The sequence below is a fragment of the Syngnathus acus genome, chromosome 10 (assembly GCF_901709675.1).
Source record: "Syngnathus acus chromosome 10, fSynAcu1.2, whole genome shotgun sequence".
In the NCBI taxonomy this organism is placed as follows: Eukaryota; Metazoa; Chordata; class Actinopteri; order Syngnathiformes; family Syngnathidae; genus Syngnathus; species Syngnathus acus.
In genome coordinates this window covers 12976652-12993681 of record NC_051095.1, presented here as the reverse complement: position 1 = coordinate 12993681, position 17030 = coordinate 12976652, and the positions used below count along the sequence as shown (strand labels likewise).

At 41.5% G+C, this 17030-nt stretch overlaps 2 protein-coding genes across 8 annotated transcripts in view; one reads left to right on the top strand and one right to left on the bottom strand.

Annotated features, from left to right (window-relative positions):
- macrod1 (mono-ADP ribosylhydrolase 1) overlaps nt 1-10860 on the top strand; it is a 127866-nt gene extending 117006 nt beyond the window's left edge. For 4 of the 5 annotated variants that reach the window (XM_037262429.1, XM_037262430.1, XM_037262426.1 and 1 more), the window contains one exon: nt 2224-2655. In XM_037262429.1, the coding sequence (XP_037118324.1) occupies nt 2224-2247 (24 nt within the window). In that variant the 3' untranslated portion in view covers nt 2248-2655. Of the gene's footprint in view, nt 1-2223; nt 2656-10753 lie in introns of those variants that run through there. The other variant, XM_037262427.1, reaches the window with a different exon arrangement.
- ccdc88b (coiled-coil domain containing 88B) overlaps nt 10032-17030 on the bottom strand; it is a 37811-nt gene continuing 30812 nt past the window's right edge. Inside the window, exons 23-27 of one of the 3 annotated variants that reach the window (XM_037262419.1) lie at nt 16847-16992; nt 14513-14620; nt 14262-14407; nt 10733-11047; nt 10032-10658 (exon numbers count right to left, since the gene is read on the bottom strand). In XM_037262419.1, coding sequence (XP_037118314.1) covers nt 10573-10658; nt 10733-11047; nt 14262-14407; nt 14513-14620; nt 16847-16992 — 801 coding nt within the window. In that variant the 3' untranslated portion in view covers nt 10032-10572. Of the gene's footprint in view, nt 10659-10732; nt 11048-14148; nt 14408-14512; nt 14621-16846; nt 16993-17030 lie in introns of those variants that run through there. The other 2 variants (XM_037262420.1, XM_037262421.1) reach the window with 2 other exon arrangements.

Below are 17030 nucleotides of genomic sequence, written 5' to 3'. Positions count from 1 at the left end.
CATCATACTGTATCTTCCGGATGTTGAATTTTTTGGCCATGATTCTAAAAGTTATGAAGAACGCATGAACAGTTGAAAATACCACTCAGTTTTAGCACAAACCACTTCTGCTAGAAAGAAAAAAAAAAAGTCAGCAAAAGTCTACTAGAACATTTGAGATGCTTTAACACATTTTCAACAGGTTCTTCAGCTGGAACTAGGGCTTTAGACAAGTTGGATGGAATTATGAACAGTGGATGGAATTAGGTGGATGAATTATGAACAGTTCAAAATAGCAGTTGGTGTTAACAAAAAATAAATCAGCCTTTTGATAGAATTTTTGTATGCGGTGCACAGCAGGCCGAGCATTTCAACAGCTAAACTAAAAAAAAACAAAAAGTCAATTCAAAAAGCTGAAACCTCTTTTGTATTTCTCAGGTTGAAGTGAAGTAGAATCAGCTTTTTCTGACAAAAACAAAAAATCTTCAAATCACTTCAGCTGGAAACCAACATGTGGTCAAGAGCTTTATTATTCATTTATCTATTTCCAGACAAACACAGCAGTTAACTATAAAACCAGGAAGGATTTTCTCTCACATTGTACTTCTACTGAGCTGTTGCCTGGCAACAAGTGGATACTTCAGGAAACCGCTGTCTGCAACATTAACTCTATACAAAAAAAAGATTTTAATTTTTATTGTATTTCTTTCTTTCTTTATTTCAATAGAATAAACCGGAGAATCAGAACATGTATTATTAATGAAGCAAAGCAGATTTAGCCAAGCAGAAGCTAAGATACATGTTATGTTGCCAGTTTAAAGTCCCCCCCGCTGACTTGAATAATTTACTTTAAAAATTGGATCTGTACCCTCATTTCTTTTTATTAAAAATACTTTGTCTTATCAACTGCCTTTGCGCTACCGATCCAGCATGCCAATGTCACGAGTTGCCAACGTTACATATTCATTATCATTCAAGATTCAAGATTCAAGATTCAAGAGTTTTTATTCGCCATGTTTGAGCGTGCCAAACAAGGAATTTGACTTCGGTAAAACACACCCTCTGTTCAACATATAGGTGACTAACAACACTCAGGACATGTGAATAATGGCAAAAACAGTGTAGACAAATTCAAAAGGTGTGAAGAGCAGGATGTTATTGCACAGTAATGCCTCTGAGACTCTATGAGTGGTGTGAGTTCATCAGAGCAACAGCCTGGGGGAAGAAGCTGTCTCGGTGTCTGCTGGTTTTGGCGTACCGAGCTCTATAACGCCGTCCGGAGGGGAGTAGTTCAAACAGACTGCAACCTGGGTGAGAAGGGTCTGTAGAGATGTTCCTTGCACGTTTCCTGGTCCTGGACAGGTACAAGTCTTGGATAGAAGGGAGGTTGATTCCAATGATCTTTTCTGCAGTCCTGATTGTCCGTTGCAGTCTGTGCTTGTCTTGTTTGGAGGCTGATCCAAACCAGACAGTGATGGAGGTGCAGAGGACAGACTGGATGATGGCAGTGTAGAAGGTCTTCAGAAGCTCTCGCGGCAGGTTGAACTTCTTGAGCTGTCTCAGGAAGTACAGCCTCTGCTGGGCCTTCTTCCGGACAGAGTCTATGTGGCCGGTCCATTTCAGGTCCCGAGAGATTGTGGTTCCCAGGAACTTGAAGGTGTCTGTGGAGAGAATAGTATTACTGCAGATAGTGAGGGGTAAAGGTGGTGAAGGGTCTCGCCTGAAATCCACTGTCATCTCCACGGTCTTGAGCGGGTTCAGCTCCAGATGGTTTTGGTTGCACCAGTGGACCAGCCGCTCCACCTCCTGTCTGTACGCAGTCTCATCACCGTCCTGGATCAGTCCGATGAGAGTGGTGTCGTCTGCATACTTCAGGAGCTTCACAGGAGAGTCATCTGAGGAGAAATCGTTGGTGTAGAGAGAGAAGAGCAGTGGGGAGAGGACGCACCCCTGAGGGGCTCCAGTATTGGTGGTCCGGGTGTCATGCAAAAATAAAATGCTATTTTTTTTATGATACCCTTCATGCATGCATACTGTAAATATATATGAATAAATACATAAATATGTACAGAAATTCAAAGTTTAAAAGCAATTCGATTCCCCCCACAACAACGTAATTATTGCCGGGCTTTGCACACTGTGCGTCACAAATGCTGTGCTTGCAGTGTTTACTAATGTGATGGATACATTTTACGTATGCGTGTAGTACATAATTTTACAAATCATCTTAATCTCTCCTTGCAGAACCCACCGAAACGCCGTCGATGAGCAAACTATGAAAGCAACCTTTTCTTCCTCCCTTTTCTTCCTCCACTGGCCTTGAGAAGGAGGAAGATGATTCATAAATTTTAGGGGTTTTTTTTGTTTTTTTTAACCTATCCGCAAGTAGGCAATTTTCTTTCTGCTTTTGCTTCTCATATTTGATCTTGAAAATAGAGCAGTCACCATGGTGGTGTTTGTCATCATCAGCATCAGCATGCCCTCTTTTGAACTTTTGTAGATCAATAGTAGATTGCAGTATGCATGTGCGCGCACACAAACACACACACACGTGCAAGCTTATTAAAGCTAATCACACATACTCCATGTGTATGAATTGATTGTTTCTCTGTGTGTCATGCATTGGACCTCCAATTAAAATAGCTTCTCTTTTCTTTTGTAGTGTGGTGGAAGGGGGAAAAAATAAAGGGGAAAAAAATTTGTGTTTATTTATATATATATATATATATATATAAAATGTGTGTGTTTATATATATATATATATATATATATATATATATAAACACACACATTTTTTCCCCTTTATTTTTATAAAGTATATATATGTATATATATATTTTTTTTAATTTATTTATAATAAGCATCCACCTCTTAAATTAATTTGCAATTTTGTTTATTGATCAACAGAGGGTACCTCCACTTCTTCAAAATTGAGTCATTCATTTGTTCCATTTGAGTGTAGTAAGCCTCTCTTGGAAACGGAATATTTCGATTCAATGCAGTAAATAGAAATGATTAACGTATAAATATACTTGTCTTGGATTTTGAGTGAACCCAAACTGGGATTTGATGTAAAAAGTATATTATTGATATTTTTTGACAGCTGAGGTTGAAAATGATCAAATCAGATAACCCCTTGGGAAGTTTCATTATATTAGAATTAACACAGCTGGTGGTTCAAAAGCGGAAAGTAACGCAGACACCAATTGCCAAGATATATAATATGCGAAATAAAAGTGCTACTTTTAAAATAGTACACGCACGTGTATTTGTTTTATTGTATATTCCTCATTGTGTTTTAAATCCTTGATGGTAAAATAGTATTTGACAAAAGATTGTAGTTAGGATTTTTTTGTAGTAGTACCAGTATCGGGAGTATTATTTTATTACAACTACTGATTTTTTTATGATTTTTATTTACCTTATTGACCTTATTTTTGTCATGTTTGACTGCCACATGCGCTGTGCACAGGTGCGATCATGTTTTGCCTCCCCGCAGTACGTCTGTAGAAGCGCCTCATTGTTTGCTGCAGGATGTGACACATATGATGAGTGTTCAGCGGGCAGCCGCTTCACCGCTATCATCCGCCAACAAGCGTATTTATTGATCCCAACAATGCGAGTCGGTGTCTCAGGCCCACAGAGGTGTTCTGTCTCTGAGTGAAGCCCTCGCATAGGAATAAAAAAAAAAACATACAAAGACTATCAAGCGGACATTGTGTAAGAAAAGCCTTTTTTCTGTAAAAGCCTCATTTGTCTCAAAGGGATTTTGAGCTCTTTGATTGTTCTCTCTGCCTGAACCTGCACGTTCTTCTGTTCCTCTTCCTCATTTCCCAGTTTTTTTTTCCTGCATTCCAGCAGTGTGGAAAAATAAACAGATGGAGGAGAGAGGGAGGACCGGGTTCAAACTGGGAGGCAGGAAAAAAGGAAAGGATGAGAGGATGCAAAGCCGGCGGGTAGATGAAGGCAGAAGCAGGATGGAGAGCCTGATGAACTCATCTAAGGGGACTCTATTTTTTTTTTAATAAGCAGCAGACTGTGAAGCTAATCTCTAACCAGTCAATCTGAATAATGAGCACGGGAGAGAGAGGGAGAGAGGGAGGCAAAGAGCGACAGGATGGGAGGATAAAAAGAAAACGAGTCTCATTATCCCGCCACCAATTTTCATCACTGTCCTGTCCGTAATCTCTGTCTCTCCGGCTTTCTTTTCCTTGACACATGAGGAGCAATTACGCCAACTGTTTAGCTAACTCGAACGCTCGGAGCCTCTGTCGTATTCCACAAGCTTCTGTGGGGGGGTGAAAAATGGCTGACAGCCACCTTGCTGTTTAACTGGAAATTATTACCTCCATCTAAAAGTGTATTTTTACCAACCTTAGTCAGTTAGTCTATCGGCAAAGATTTTTACTCTGCGTACTCTACAAATGCAAATTCTGGAATAGTGTTGACCCGCATAGACCCTGACGATTTGCATATTTGAATTTTTTCTTTTTTTTTTTGGAGGTGGGGCATTTTTTGTTATACATCAAAAAAGTCAAATCATACTTTTGGTGCCATCATCTGGCATCTTGGTGCCAGAGAACTATGTTGATGAGGGTTGAGGACTTTTGTTTGGACTAAAGTAGTCCTTTGCTGCCGTTGTCTAGCATAGTCTTGTTTTCGAAAGCAGAGATATACAGAAAATGCCATCAATATTACAGTGTTCAAGGTCGTTTGAATTAATATGAAATGGTATTGATTGACTATGAAATCAGAACATGTTTATTTCTTGGGGACATAAAAGGCACAATTTAGGTGGATTGGCCGATATTCTGTCTTACTGAAATATCGATCTTGTTTCTGTGTATTCATGCAGAAATTGACTTTGTGTGGAATTTGTGCCGGTTTTGTTGAACACAATGCTTTTATTCTGTTTTGTGAATGGCAACAGGTGGCTACGCACAAATGAATTGTCATCTAGAAACGAGCCTTTCATTGTTCTGCCTGTCACTATTTCCTTTGAATGTTGCTGAGATTTGTCGTACGGTTTAATGACAAAAGAAATGGAAAATGTAGGGGTGAATGATCACTGACTGCACATGCTTGTTAAATGACTCAAAGGTAAATTGATTGGATGTTGATTTATTTTATGCATACGATCAAGTTTTATTTGTGAACAATGTAGCAAGCACGCTTGGACATTCTGTTCAACAAAAGCTGATGATGATGGCCAGTCATGATGCTTTTTATATCCAGACTTTATTTGGAATGTCATGATTTGAGAAAAGAAAAAAAAAACCAGTTGATTTCACAGTTTAATCCTGGAAAAAATATAAAAGTGTTCCCTCGGTGGTTTGCAAAGCTTCAATTTTCAAGACCGCATTGTTATAGAACTTCTGAAATTCACAGTGATTGCTGTTGTAGCTGTTTGTTCACAACAAAAAAACTCTGATGAGCAAACAAGCAAACTAAACAATTCATTTGTCTGATAAATGCTATAAACAATCAGTGCATCTATAAATAAAGTCTACACCCCCTTTCAAAATGATTCCCAACATTAATGTAAAGAATTAATTTGGGACACAGTCCATTTCAGTCTATACTTAGTAATAATTTTTTACTTAAGACCAGGATGTGAACTATTTTTTTGTAATTTCACCAGTCATTTATTTTATCACAAGTACGTATGTGTACTTCCACTGAAGTACAGGGTGTGATTACTGTGGCCACCTCTGACAATAATAGATGACAGTGAGACAGTCCAAGCTGTCAGCTGTGATCCAGCAGGCCTTTAGCGTCTTCGTGACACCTCCACTTGTCGAGACTCCGTGGCTCTGGGACTGCTTTCTCCCCAAGGCCCGCTCATACATTGATGCTTACTATTCCTGATAGTCACACCATCCAAATGGCAAACTGAGACTGGCCTTTATGTGGCAGCCAAGTGGCCAGGGTCTTTTAAAAGGCAGGAGGACAAAGTAGGAAAGCGGCACACAACAATAAATATTTGACTGTTTTTTTAATCACACGAAACATAATCACGCCCCATCGACTTTGCTAGTAAGTGCTTCTCATGACAGTTAGCTAAGTGCAAGGAAAGACTGTCTGATTGTTATTTATTAGAAATGAGCCATCACAAAAGTGTTCCATAAGGTCTGATAAAGCTGGTAGCTGGCCAGTTCCAAAAAGGAATGCTTGGCTTGTATGCGGGGGGGGGGACATCTCAATAGATTAGAATATTGTGGTTAATTTCACAATCCTATATTTTAATACACAGTATTATTTGTGCTGTACCATCGCTCTCGCATTCACTTAGTGAGAACTGAACCTACGCTGCCAGCACCAAAGTCAGCCAAGTGTACTTCTTCACTGCAATAACAAACACTTCAAAAGGTGTCATGAGGAAAGAAAAAAAAAACTTGGTGGCTGCAAAAGTTTAGGTTTTGACACAGGGGGCCATTACCTGAGTAATTGCTGGAATACTTGATGAGATAATCAATTCTTTAAAAGATTTGTGAGTGACTGCCCTCGTTCGTAATAATTAATGACATTGACACTGATCATGTTAATGACTCCTCACAATAATTAGTAAACAGTTAAATCAATAGTCTTGACTGGCACTGGCACCATAATTTAACAATATTTTTTTTACTAAAGCGGTTGTACTTTGCAGTGATGTAACGCTGCATTCTTACATTGCTGTTTCTAATATTTTGCAAACGATTTCTTGGCAAAAATTCGACAAAAACAGCTGCATTTCCTTGGCGAGGATGAGACGTGAAGGTGCGACGGTTGATGTGTATGGATGAGAAGGCGATGTAGGGAGGAAAGTGATGTTTGTTTACGTAAGGGCGGTACGAGGGGGGGGGGGCGATCGGACGATCCAGTAAACTGCTTGTGAAATGAAAATGGCTCTTTAGCAGAATCCAGGACACTTGGGCTGGGCTGGATCAATGTCTCTGATTTAGTGTCTAAAAGCCTGTCAGTGGGAGGAAGAGGAGGAGGTAAAGGCTGCGTGGGGGATGAGTGGACAAAGAGGATTTTGGAGGTGGAGGAGTCCTTTAATGGAAGGAGGGACGGATGATGAGGGAGTGACACTCCAAGGAGGTAAAAATTAGTGAGATTGCTCTTCAAGTCCTCTAGAATGAATGTGTCTTGGCCGTGGATAGGGAGAGGGGCAGTCCTATTTTGCGGTGGGGGAATTGGTGCAGCCTTTTGGGCCAAAATCAATAGCGAACATACGGTGCTTCTTAAATCTTGATTTTCCTGCACAGGTCAAGTGCAGCATGTGGGCATCACGAGAGGTGACCTGCTTCAGGGAATGTTTAGTCTTCCTCAGGGTGGAGACATTTTGTCGTCTGACTTGCTGCCACTGTGGATCAAAATGTATTAAAAAGTCCAAAAATAAGACAAAAGGAGAGCACCCACGACAAAGCCATCCATCCATCCAACCATCCATCCATCTGTCCATCCATTTTTCAGGTAGTACCTGTATTGCACCCAACTATTTTTTGTTGTTGTTGATGTTTTACATTGTGAACTCTAACCCTATTTGTGGGGGATGGAAATCACCAGCTGCTGTTTTTAATTATCCTCCATTTAAGATCAATGTGCATAATGTTGGCGTGCCTTATAATATTCAATATGCGATTTATCTGGTTTTTGGGCCCATTTACATACTGTTGTATTTTAATATCATTCAGCTATGTGGGTTTTCTTTTTAGGCACTGCTTGGTGGAACATTGAGAAATAATTGACTCATTTGATATAAAGGTTATTTCTTTCCAGTTGCCAAGTGGTGGAGTCAAGACCTGGGTCTGGTCCCTTGGTTGGTAGCTGCCCACTGCTCCTCAGGTACGCCTTAAGGCAATTATCACTCTGCGTTGTTTTATGCAACTAAATTAAGCAGCTGTGGTCATCTTCCTCGCATGGATGCTCTCATGTGAGTGCCTCTCAGGAGGACGTTGACGTTCCAGCACCACAAGCAGGACATGGCGACGTGAGTGTTTTCGCATACCCTTGGGACGCGGCCAGTCTAGTTGGAAGTGGCGGTAGGAGGGGCTGTTTTATTTTTATTTTGAGTGTTTAATGTATTAAAAGGGGCGAGGTAATGAATTATAATCTTTAATGCAAAAAACGATCGATACCTCAGAGGGAATAAATCAGCTTTTTACTGAGTGCGTCAAAGCCCCTTAATACACTCGGGGAGAAGAAGGAGGGAGGCTGTGGCGGGGGTGCGGTGTGGTGCGGCGGATGGAGAGATGGATGGAGACGGGGTGAGGGAGGAAGAAGTTATAGATGCACGAGCTCACCTCATTGAGTAAAAGCCCGCTGAGAGCAGGGTGGGTTGGATTGTGACAGCTTTGTGAAGAGGAGAGGTCACAGGGTAACTTGTTGTTTTCCCCCCCTTCCTTCTGACCTTCCTTCTTTCCGCCGCCCCGAGCAAAAGAACTGAATTTACCTCACCACAGCGCCTCTCTTGTCTCCTGCCCCCTAAAGTGGCCAGGACATCAAGCTATGAATTACAACTTTTTGATCAATCCACAGTCAAGTCCCAATGACGTGTGCTGGCTTGCCAATGGAAAAGAAAGGCTTTATTGTCATGATACAAGGAAACGAGCCAGACTGCAAAGACACGCCCGACTTAACAAACATCCAATGCGGCTGCGAGTATTTATGATGCCTAGCCCGCTCAGTTAGCGGGCTAAGTGGCCCAAGTGAGGTTTTTGCTCAGCGGAGGCCCTTTAGTGAGACACGGTCATTAAAATGTGATGGCTCAGGAAAGGACTGGGGCTAAGAGGGCAGAGGGGAATAATGAGGATCACCAAAACACGGACAAGTTTGCTTGGAAGAGTGATGTGGGCCAATCATGTTGCAGCCCTCAGGTTCTCAGTTATGAAGCAAGCGGCGTCGTGTTTTCAGATCCGCACTGCGATTCATCATTCATCCCTTTAGGAATCAAGACGCAACAATGACATCTAATCGCTCATTTCAGTAGTTGTTATTTTTTACTTCCTCTGTTTACTTTCTCCCCATTTTGTTATTTATTGTATGATTTCTCTCTCGTCGTCTTGCTTCAGCAAAGAGCGTTGGCTGAATAAACAAAGGTCAAAGTGAAAATTGATCATCTCCCTCCTCCTCCTCTTCACAACAGCCGGCGGTGGTGAGAAACTTCTTGACACACTGCGAGGAATTTCAAATGGGAATACTGCGAAAACGAACACAGCTTTTCGTGTACACTCATAACAAAGCTCAGCGTGACTGACAGAAGCAATAACTTCCTACAGCTTTGTCTTGTCTCAGTAGAAGAATACTTTGTTGTGAATGACATCATCACGTCAACTTCATAATTGATGAGGTGGATTAGCAGTCCATTAGTCATTAGCCGATTGGGATTCTGAGCTTGTCCGCTATTCCCTTGTACCGTATACACCTAAAAGCACAGACGTTTTAGAAAAGAAAAACAGTCCATTTTCTTTTGCCCTCATTTTTGGTGAGCAAAGGTCTACCCCAGTCGACTTTGAGCAGGTACTGTGTAATCTGCATCTAGCAATGAGTTGTGGCTGACTTCTTTTTGAAGTATTGTGAGTGCCGTTGCTGTGTCTTTGTCTGTCTTTGCTAACTGCCCCCTTCCATGTTCAGGGGTTCAGCTCCATAATGACCCCCCCACCCCCATCTGTCAGCTCTGCACTGGAACCATTTGTGTCAAGTGAGTCATTAGATCATTTAGCATTAGTCCACTGACGGGCTTTGCAGGAGCCCTAATGTGAACCACATGTGAGCCAGATGGCCCAGGTCTCTCCCCATTTATCCAACCGCACATTCATACAGTAAGCAAGATAAGGCCGTGAAAAGAGATAAGGAGGAGATGTCAAGTATTTTCCTTTAACGCCTGGCCCGACACGCTTGAATTAAGCGGCACAGCCTTTATTCAAAGCATCGCTTTCGCAGAGCTTCATTTCTCCTCGTTTCCAAATGAATATTGCCCATTATGAGTGAGCACCTGAGCTCTAATAAACTTCTCCTTTTTACCTTGAAGTAATCCAACAGATCAATCAGGGGGAGCAGCCGATACATTTGAGGTAATCCTATAAATGTTTATTGCGGATGAGATGACTCAGTGCATGCGTGGCATAAGTACTCGTCTCCTCCACTTGAACGCTTTCACTGCTTGGCAACACTACGAAACGCTTGACAAAGACCAAGATGCTCTTTGTGCACTTAGGCTTCTTGGTCGCCAAACCACCATGATTGGCTCTTGTATGTAGGGCGAATTAAACATGAAAAGGAACTTCAAAATGCATGGAAAACAATATTATACCACTTTATATACTGTCTTTTTTTTTCAATCACACTACCATTTTTTTGGTCTACAACTACATTTTGTTGGGAATGTATTGAAATATTTGTAAGAAAATGTTGCTGGTGGCTGGATAACTGATAGATAGCAAAATACTGTAATGTTAAAATGTATGGTATTAATTTAAAAGGACAAAAATGAATACCATTTTCAGTGAGCTGGATTTCTTTGTACTTATATTTAAAATACAGTGAAGAATATTTATTCAAAACAGTAAATCGAACAAATGCCTGAAAACAATCTGTAAGTGCAACTTGTTAAATAGAAATAAAGGGAGTTGAGTCAGTCCGTGAATCATTTTCATGTGTCATTGCTGGAACGTTGACCTGTAAAATGGAAAAGACTTACATAAATAATGCATAATCTCTGACCATTCATCACTTCTTAGCATCATCTTGTGTCCCTCACACTTCTCACCTCCATTTGTCTCCTCCTCAGGGCTCTCCTGATTGCTCACTTTGGCCTCCGCTGCCTGCTGGAGTGCGCTTGTTTCGACGCTCTCTCTCTCCCAGACGACCGCGGAGGTGTTCTGACCGGAAAGCAGGCGGAGGCGAGGCGGGGTCTTTTGGTCGCCTGGACTGAAGGATTGAGAAACTCCGGCGCCACCTCTGGTCAAACCCCAACCGTGACGGGATCCCAGTTTACGACGACCCCCGGAGCCGGAGCGTGGGACCAGATTAGTGGGAGAAGAAATTCTCGAGGGACATGGAGAACCCGGCGCACTGCAAGGATCTGCAAAATGTGAGGAAAATTGTATTATGTACTTTATACATAATCATTACAATGCATAAAACATGTTGATCCCAGATAACCTGCAGCTTTCGTATATTATTCAATTCTTCATCAGCAATGATAAAATATGGGGTCAAACTCAAGGCATGTCTGACCCATCACATTCATTTGGGTGGCCCACGAGAGAAATGTGGGTGTAGAAACACATTTGTGTTTCTTCCCAAGTGGATTTGTTCTTTCTATTTTGGCTGGAGATCTGTATTATAGTTGCAATTTTCTTCACTTTAAACTGTTTTAAAATCCCTCTAATCATATCTGGACAATCGTTTCCTATTCCCCGACTTATGATTTGACATTCAATGCATTGTTTCTAACTAAAAGTTGATAAGCAAATAACAAATCCAATGTGGCAATTCTGTGTCATGGCACAAATTCATTTCTTAGGCTTCTTAGCTGATTCTGATTCTGAAACATTACTTATCTACTGCAAATAATGTATCTTTTTTCATCTATCTATGCTAGCAACAAATAGTGACTGGCACAACAATAAAAAGCTTTTAGGCTAGATGACAATTATGTTGCGTATTCACTTTTTGTGCTGCATGACAGTCTCTAAAATAAATTAGGTGGCTTAGATCCTTGAAGGTTTGGAAACACTGCTGAATGTATTGATATGTGATGTAGTGATATGTGATGATACATTTCCTGTATATGGTTATCACAACAGTCCTTAAATGGAAATCATAACTACAATGTGGTTGACATCCTGGCCTAGGAGCATATATTATGCATATATTATGCCGTAATCTTATACGCATTTAGTATGACATTTCCATGCACCCATATAGTATTACACATCATATGGCAAAAGTTTCATCTGGTCTTAAAAATGTCAAATGCATGCATTTGTCGCAAGCAGAGTGCAGTCTTGCAAATCCATATTCCAAGGCTGCGGTAAGAAGTCTTTGCCATTGTGTGACTCATGCCTTGTTATGCAAAATCTACTGGGTGATTTCCCATGATGCAATGAGCTGCTGTTGCCTCTCTTCCCTCTGCGTATTTGCACAAACATACCTCAATATTACATAGTACTAACTCGGGTACTGCCTCCCGCCGACACTATTGTTACTGCTGCAACCATTATTATTGCGGAAGATATTTAATTAGTTTCTGATTCTGATTCTGGAGGACACGCAATGACATGTTGTTTCAAAACAATCTTTGAAATGAGTTTTATAAAAATCATATTTTACGATGCGATTTCATAATGAAGAAAAAGTTTATTTTTGACTATGTATGAACAGCTGCCATTTTTAAGATAATAATGCTCCGGTCTGATTTACGCTGTCAGAGAGGTCGCACCTCATTATTGGAGTTGATTCCTATCAGATGGGTCAAAATAATTCATCCAACCTCAGGTAAAAGTAAATGCTCCAAATCTATAGCTACCCAGCCAGCATTATTTAGAGTGTAAGTTTCCCACTTACAAAATGTCATGAAACCACCACTGCAATCTATAACAACAATTTCTAAATAATGATAATACTAATTAGTGCATAGTGTCAACCCAAAATAGCATTTTTGACTTTCCAAAGGACCATTTTTGACACAGCTCTGATAATGGTTCCCCTTAGACTGTGCAGTTGTACCTAATAAAGGGGCTGCCAAGTATACGTACATCTGTTTGAAAAATGCGTTGAATATAATGCTTTCTTTCTTCTCTCTTATAGTCTTCAGTAGAAGCCCCCCAGAGTCCAGCTCTACTTAAGAAAGTTTTTCCCTCCCTCCTCTCAAGAGTTTATTCTGCCACTAAGCACACTCGCTCATAAGGGGATTCTTAATGATCGTGTGAAGTACTACAGAACCCATGCAACATGAAAAATGCCCTTCTAAACTCTGTTAAGATTATCCCGTTCTATAATTAAAATGAGATTGCACTGAATTCAAATAATTTGCATCTAGTTACCGTTGCTATGATTCATGAGGCGTCTGAAAATGACTACCAGGCAAGGCATAACAATAGCATCCGATCCAATAATTCAAAATGAATGAAGGTTTTCGATGTGACTTTTGGTGTATCGCAACTGCCCTGTGTCATTCAATGTTTACTCCTCCCAGACAACGGAATGTGGAAGCGATGTAATCCAAGGGGGAATTTGATACATTGCCTTTTGAAAGCGCTGCATTCATTCATTCATTCATATAAGAAGTGAAGTGCAAACACAGTTGAGGAGGTAAAGATTAAAGCATTAGAAGCTAATAATAAATTGAACATTGATCTCAGCGGAGGTTTATTTATACAAAGAGAGAAGCGTCTGGGCTTATCAAAGGCAGACTTAACTGCTGCTATTAGAGCCTTAAGGGAGCTTCTTTGCTCATTGCGTTAATTGCCAAGTTTGGACCGAGGCCATTTCGGATCAAATTGATCATGCTATTATTCTTACAGGCAGGAGAGCTCTCACTGTGACTAAAAAGCAAGTGGCATTCTTTTGATGCAGATATTAAAACATCTCGGGAGGTTGAAGCATGTGGCCATCTGATTGGCTATTTAACAAATACTTATTTAAAAATGAATGAATCATTTAAGCTGTCATGAAAGCACATTTGACCCTGCTTTCCAACATAAGACTTGAAATATAATCATTTCAATTGATTAGAAATGTAATGTAAGGTTTCCTGGAATGTGGGAGGAAACCCACGCAGGTACGGGGAGAACATGCAAACTCCACAGAGCCAGAATTGAACACACAACCTCTGAACTGTGAGGTGGACATGCTAACCAGTGCCCCACAGGAGAAGCAGTGCTCTTCATCGTATTGCTCTTGCACAACATGTCGAAGTGGGTATGAAGTCATCTTACAATACTGCAGACAAAACGAATGAGAACTACCAAGCAGGCAAGCATTTACAGCGCAGATACTAAGCGGAGGAAATCAGGTGTGAACTCGTCCTTTCCATCGGAATAATGACGACATGTTGCGCATTCAGAGTGCTTAAAGAGAGGAATGAAGTGCTACGAATGCTCGCCTGGCCGCAGCAAAAAGACGACCACACAAGGGAAAGATATGAGGAGAAAGGAGCCCTATGGGTGCCGAGCTCACTTGCTAGTCATGAGGTGATGTCTATGCATGCCCGTGGCCTCGCTTGACGGAGACGAGCGTGTTAGAATATCCTTGCAAAAGGCAGACAGAGCGCCAGGGTGCGCGGCCCTCACCACGCTGAGGCGTGTCGGATGTGAATTGGGCTCTGTCGGCCAGGTTCTCCACGCTGCCGGCGGCCGTGATGTGGCTGCGCCCCTCCCGCGCTCCGCCACGGGGTTTGATGAGCTTTTTCATGCGGTCTGCAATCCAGTTAGATTTCCTTTGACGACACAAGAGTGCACAGTGAAGGCCTAATATGATGCCTGAAATATTGCTTTAAACTTAGTTTAGTTTTCAACCAATGACAGATGGATTGTGTTCGTACTTGGCCTTCCAAGGCGGAGGTTGCACGTTGGGCTCCAGGACTCTGTATTGGTCCATAATCTTCTCCACCAGCTTCTGCTTCTCCCGACGGAGTTCGCTCAGCTTCTCCCTGAAGGACAGCACAAAGAACGGCACCGCATTTCATACATCTATTGACAATATTCTAGCAATCACCTCCATCAAATGACTTTGTGCTTTTTTTTAAGCCGGGAGAACACGATAAAAGTCGCCATTGTGCTGCTGATCAAGGTTTCAGGCGCGCACAGAGCAGACGAGAAAAAGGCTGAAAAATAGCCTGCAACTGCAGACCTGCCTTGGATGATAAACGGCTCGGGATAAAGAATAGTCAAGCAAAAAGTCGCTGACGTTCCGGGCTGGTCCACGCTCGACTGTGGGCGGAGATGTTCGGCCATGTTGAGAGAGGTCAGCGGTCTTCAGCGCTGAAAATGGAACTTAAAGTTTAGTAGCGAGGCCCGTTTATTCTCGTGCTGGTGGTGCGGCTCTGTTGTGAGGGATGTCAGCCGCTTGTAACCTAAGTGGGAGTTCACATTTATAGACTCTCATTTTTCCCAGAAGATGAAGCACACTCTGCTGGTCTGCTACGAGGAAGAAAAATAAGAAAAACCTTTTCCAAGTGATCTCCAGAGCGGTGCTATTTCGTCCCCAAAACGCTCACTGAGCTGCAAACTTGGTTTCCACACAAACAATTCCTTTGTTTTTGCTTTTTTATCTTTGCATCTGGAACTGGTACATTTCTTAGATGGCAGCATTATTTGAAAAATTATTATCTAAAAAAATAACCCAAACCGGGTCAATAAGAGATTAACCATTCATTTAACGCTATAAATTGTGTCGAATGAATAGTCCACAACGAGTGATGTATCAATCTTTCTATTAAAAAAATAGAATAAAAAAAAACATCGTATGTCTGCCATTGTCTTTCCTAAAGATAGACAATCTACAGTTGTAATTTTGCCAACCTTGTTTTACCACAACATAACAGATCAAATCTTTGAATAGTAACTTTAATCAGATTATTAGTTACTTGAAATGGCAGTCGTGATTGAGTAACGTGTTACTGGCGTCACTGGTTAGCATTAATGGGTGACATTTAATGTTCACTACCAAAATGCATTGTATTGTCTCTCAAGACAAAACTGTTAAATTGCCTGTCAGATTTTCCATCTTATAATGTTAAACCTTGATGTTTTAAATCTGCAGCCCAAATAAGGGAATGGTTGTTCCAATAATTTCAGAGGGAAGTGTGATTTCATAAGAAAACAAATCATCACGCAGTTTCATTTTATAATGGAACTGTCTTTGGCTCTTTTTATTATTTCCGAGAAATTAATTTGTCATCTGTGTGGGTGACTACTGAATATATTTCTGTGGATGATTGCTATTAAATTGCTTTTCTAATAGCGGATGTCATGGGTGATGGAGGTTCTCTTTTAAAATGAACACAACTGTTTGCCATTTCATCCATCCATTCATCCTGGTCCAAAACCAAAGTGCTATCAAATAGGTTTTTCCGAGAAAAAAAAAAGAGTAGTTTTGATTGAAGCTCCTGGAAACCTTTTAACAAGGTTTTTGTCAATGAAGTTTGACAATGGGGGGCTCGTTGTTTCACTGGTTAGCACGTCCGCCTCACAGTTAGTAGGGTGCCAGTTCGATTCCATCTCCGACCCTCCTTGTATGGAGTTTGCATGTTCTCCCCGTGCCCGCGTGGGTTTTCTCCGGGCACTCCAGTTTCCTCCCAAAAACATGCTTGGCAGGCCAATTGAGCACTCCAAATTGCCTCTAGGTGTGAGTGTGCGTGCATGGATGGTTTGACACTGTCTACTGCGAAACTTTGGATTTGCCACAGTATTGCTTTGCAAACTTATAGAACAAAATTCAATTTGAATAAAAATAACCACTGCTGGAAAAATGATGCAATTTGGGAGCAATGTGACTCATTAGTCTTAAAGGGTGAAGCAGCCCTGCATGATTGCTATTAGTTCTGGATAATCTGCAACCAGTCTGTTTAACATTTAAAAGCACCACCGCTGGGGGCTGTTGGACTGTCAAACAGTTTCCTCACACACACAGAGCTCCACACATGTTGTCTGTGCCACATACAAACACACACCTAGTCACACATCTCCTCACATGCATTATGTACTATTTGCTCCTGCTTGTAGCTTTAATTCTATCAATCCTGTTAAAAAGCCCGGCAGCCCAAGTAACAAGACCTGATTTACTTTTCAATCCACTTGATCCTCTCCTGTCAGCTCTGAGTACGTGTGTGTGTGTGCGCGCGCGTTTGTGTGTGCTTGTGTGTACGTGCACTCACTGATATTCTTTCTGCTGCGTATAGTGCTGGTCACGGCGTTCCAGGCTTTGCTCCAGTAAGGCCCGGTTCTCGCTCAGCAGACTGCGGTTCTGCTCGGCTAAATGGCGGTTTTCCTCTTCCATGTTGCCCTTCAGCTGGGTCAGTAGCTGCACACGCACACACACATGCAAGAGCAGAACACATA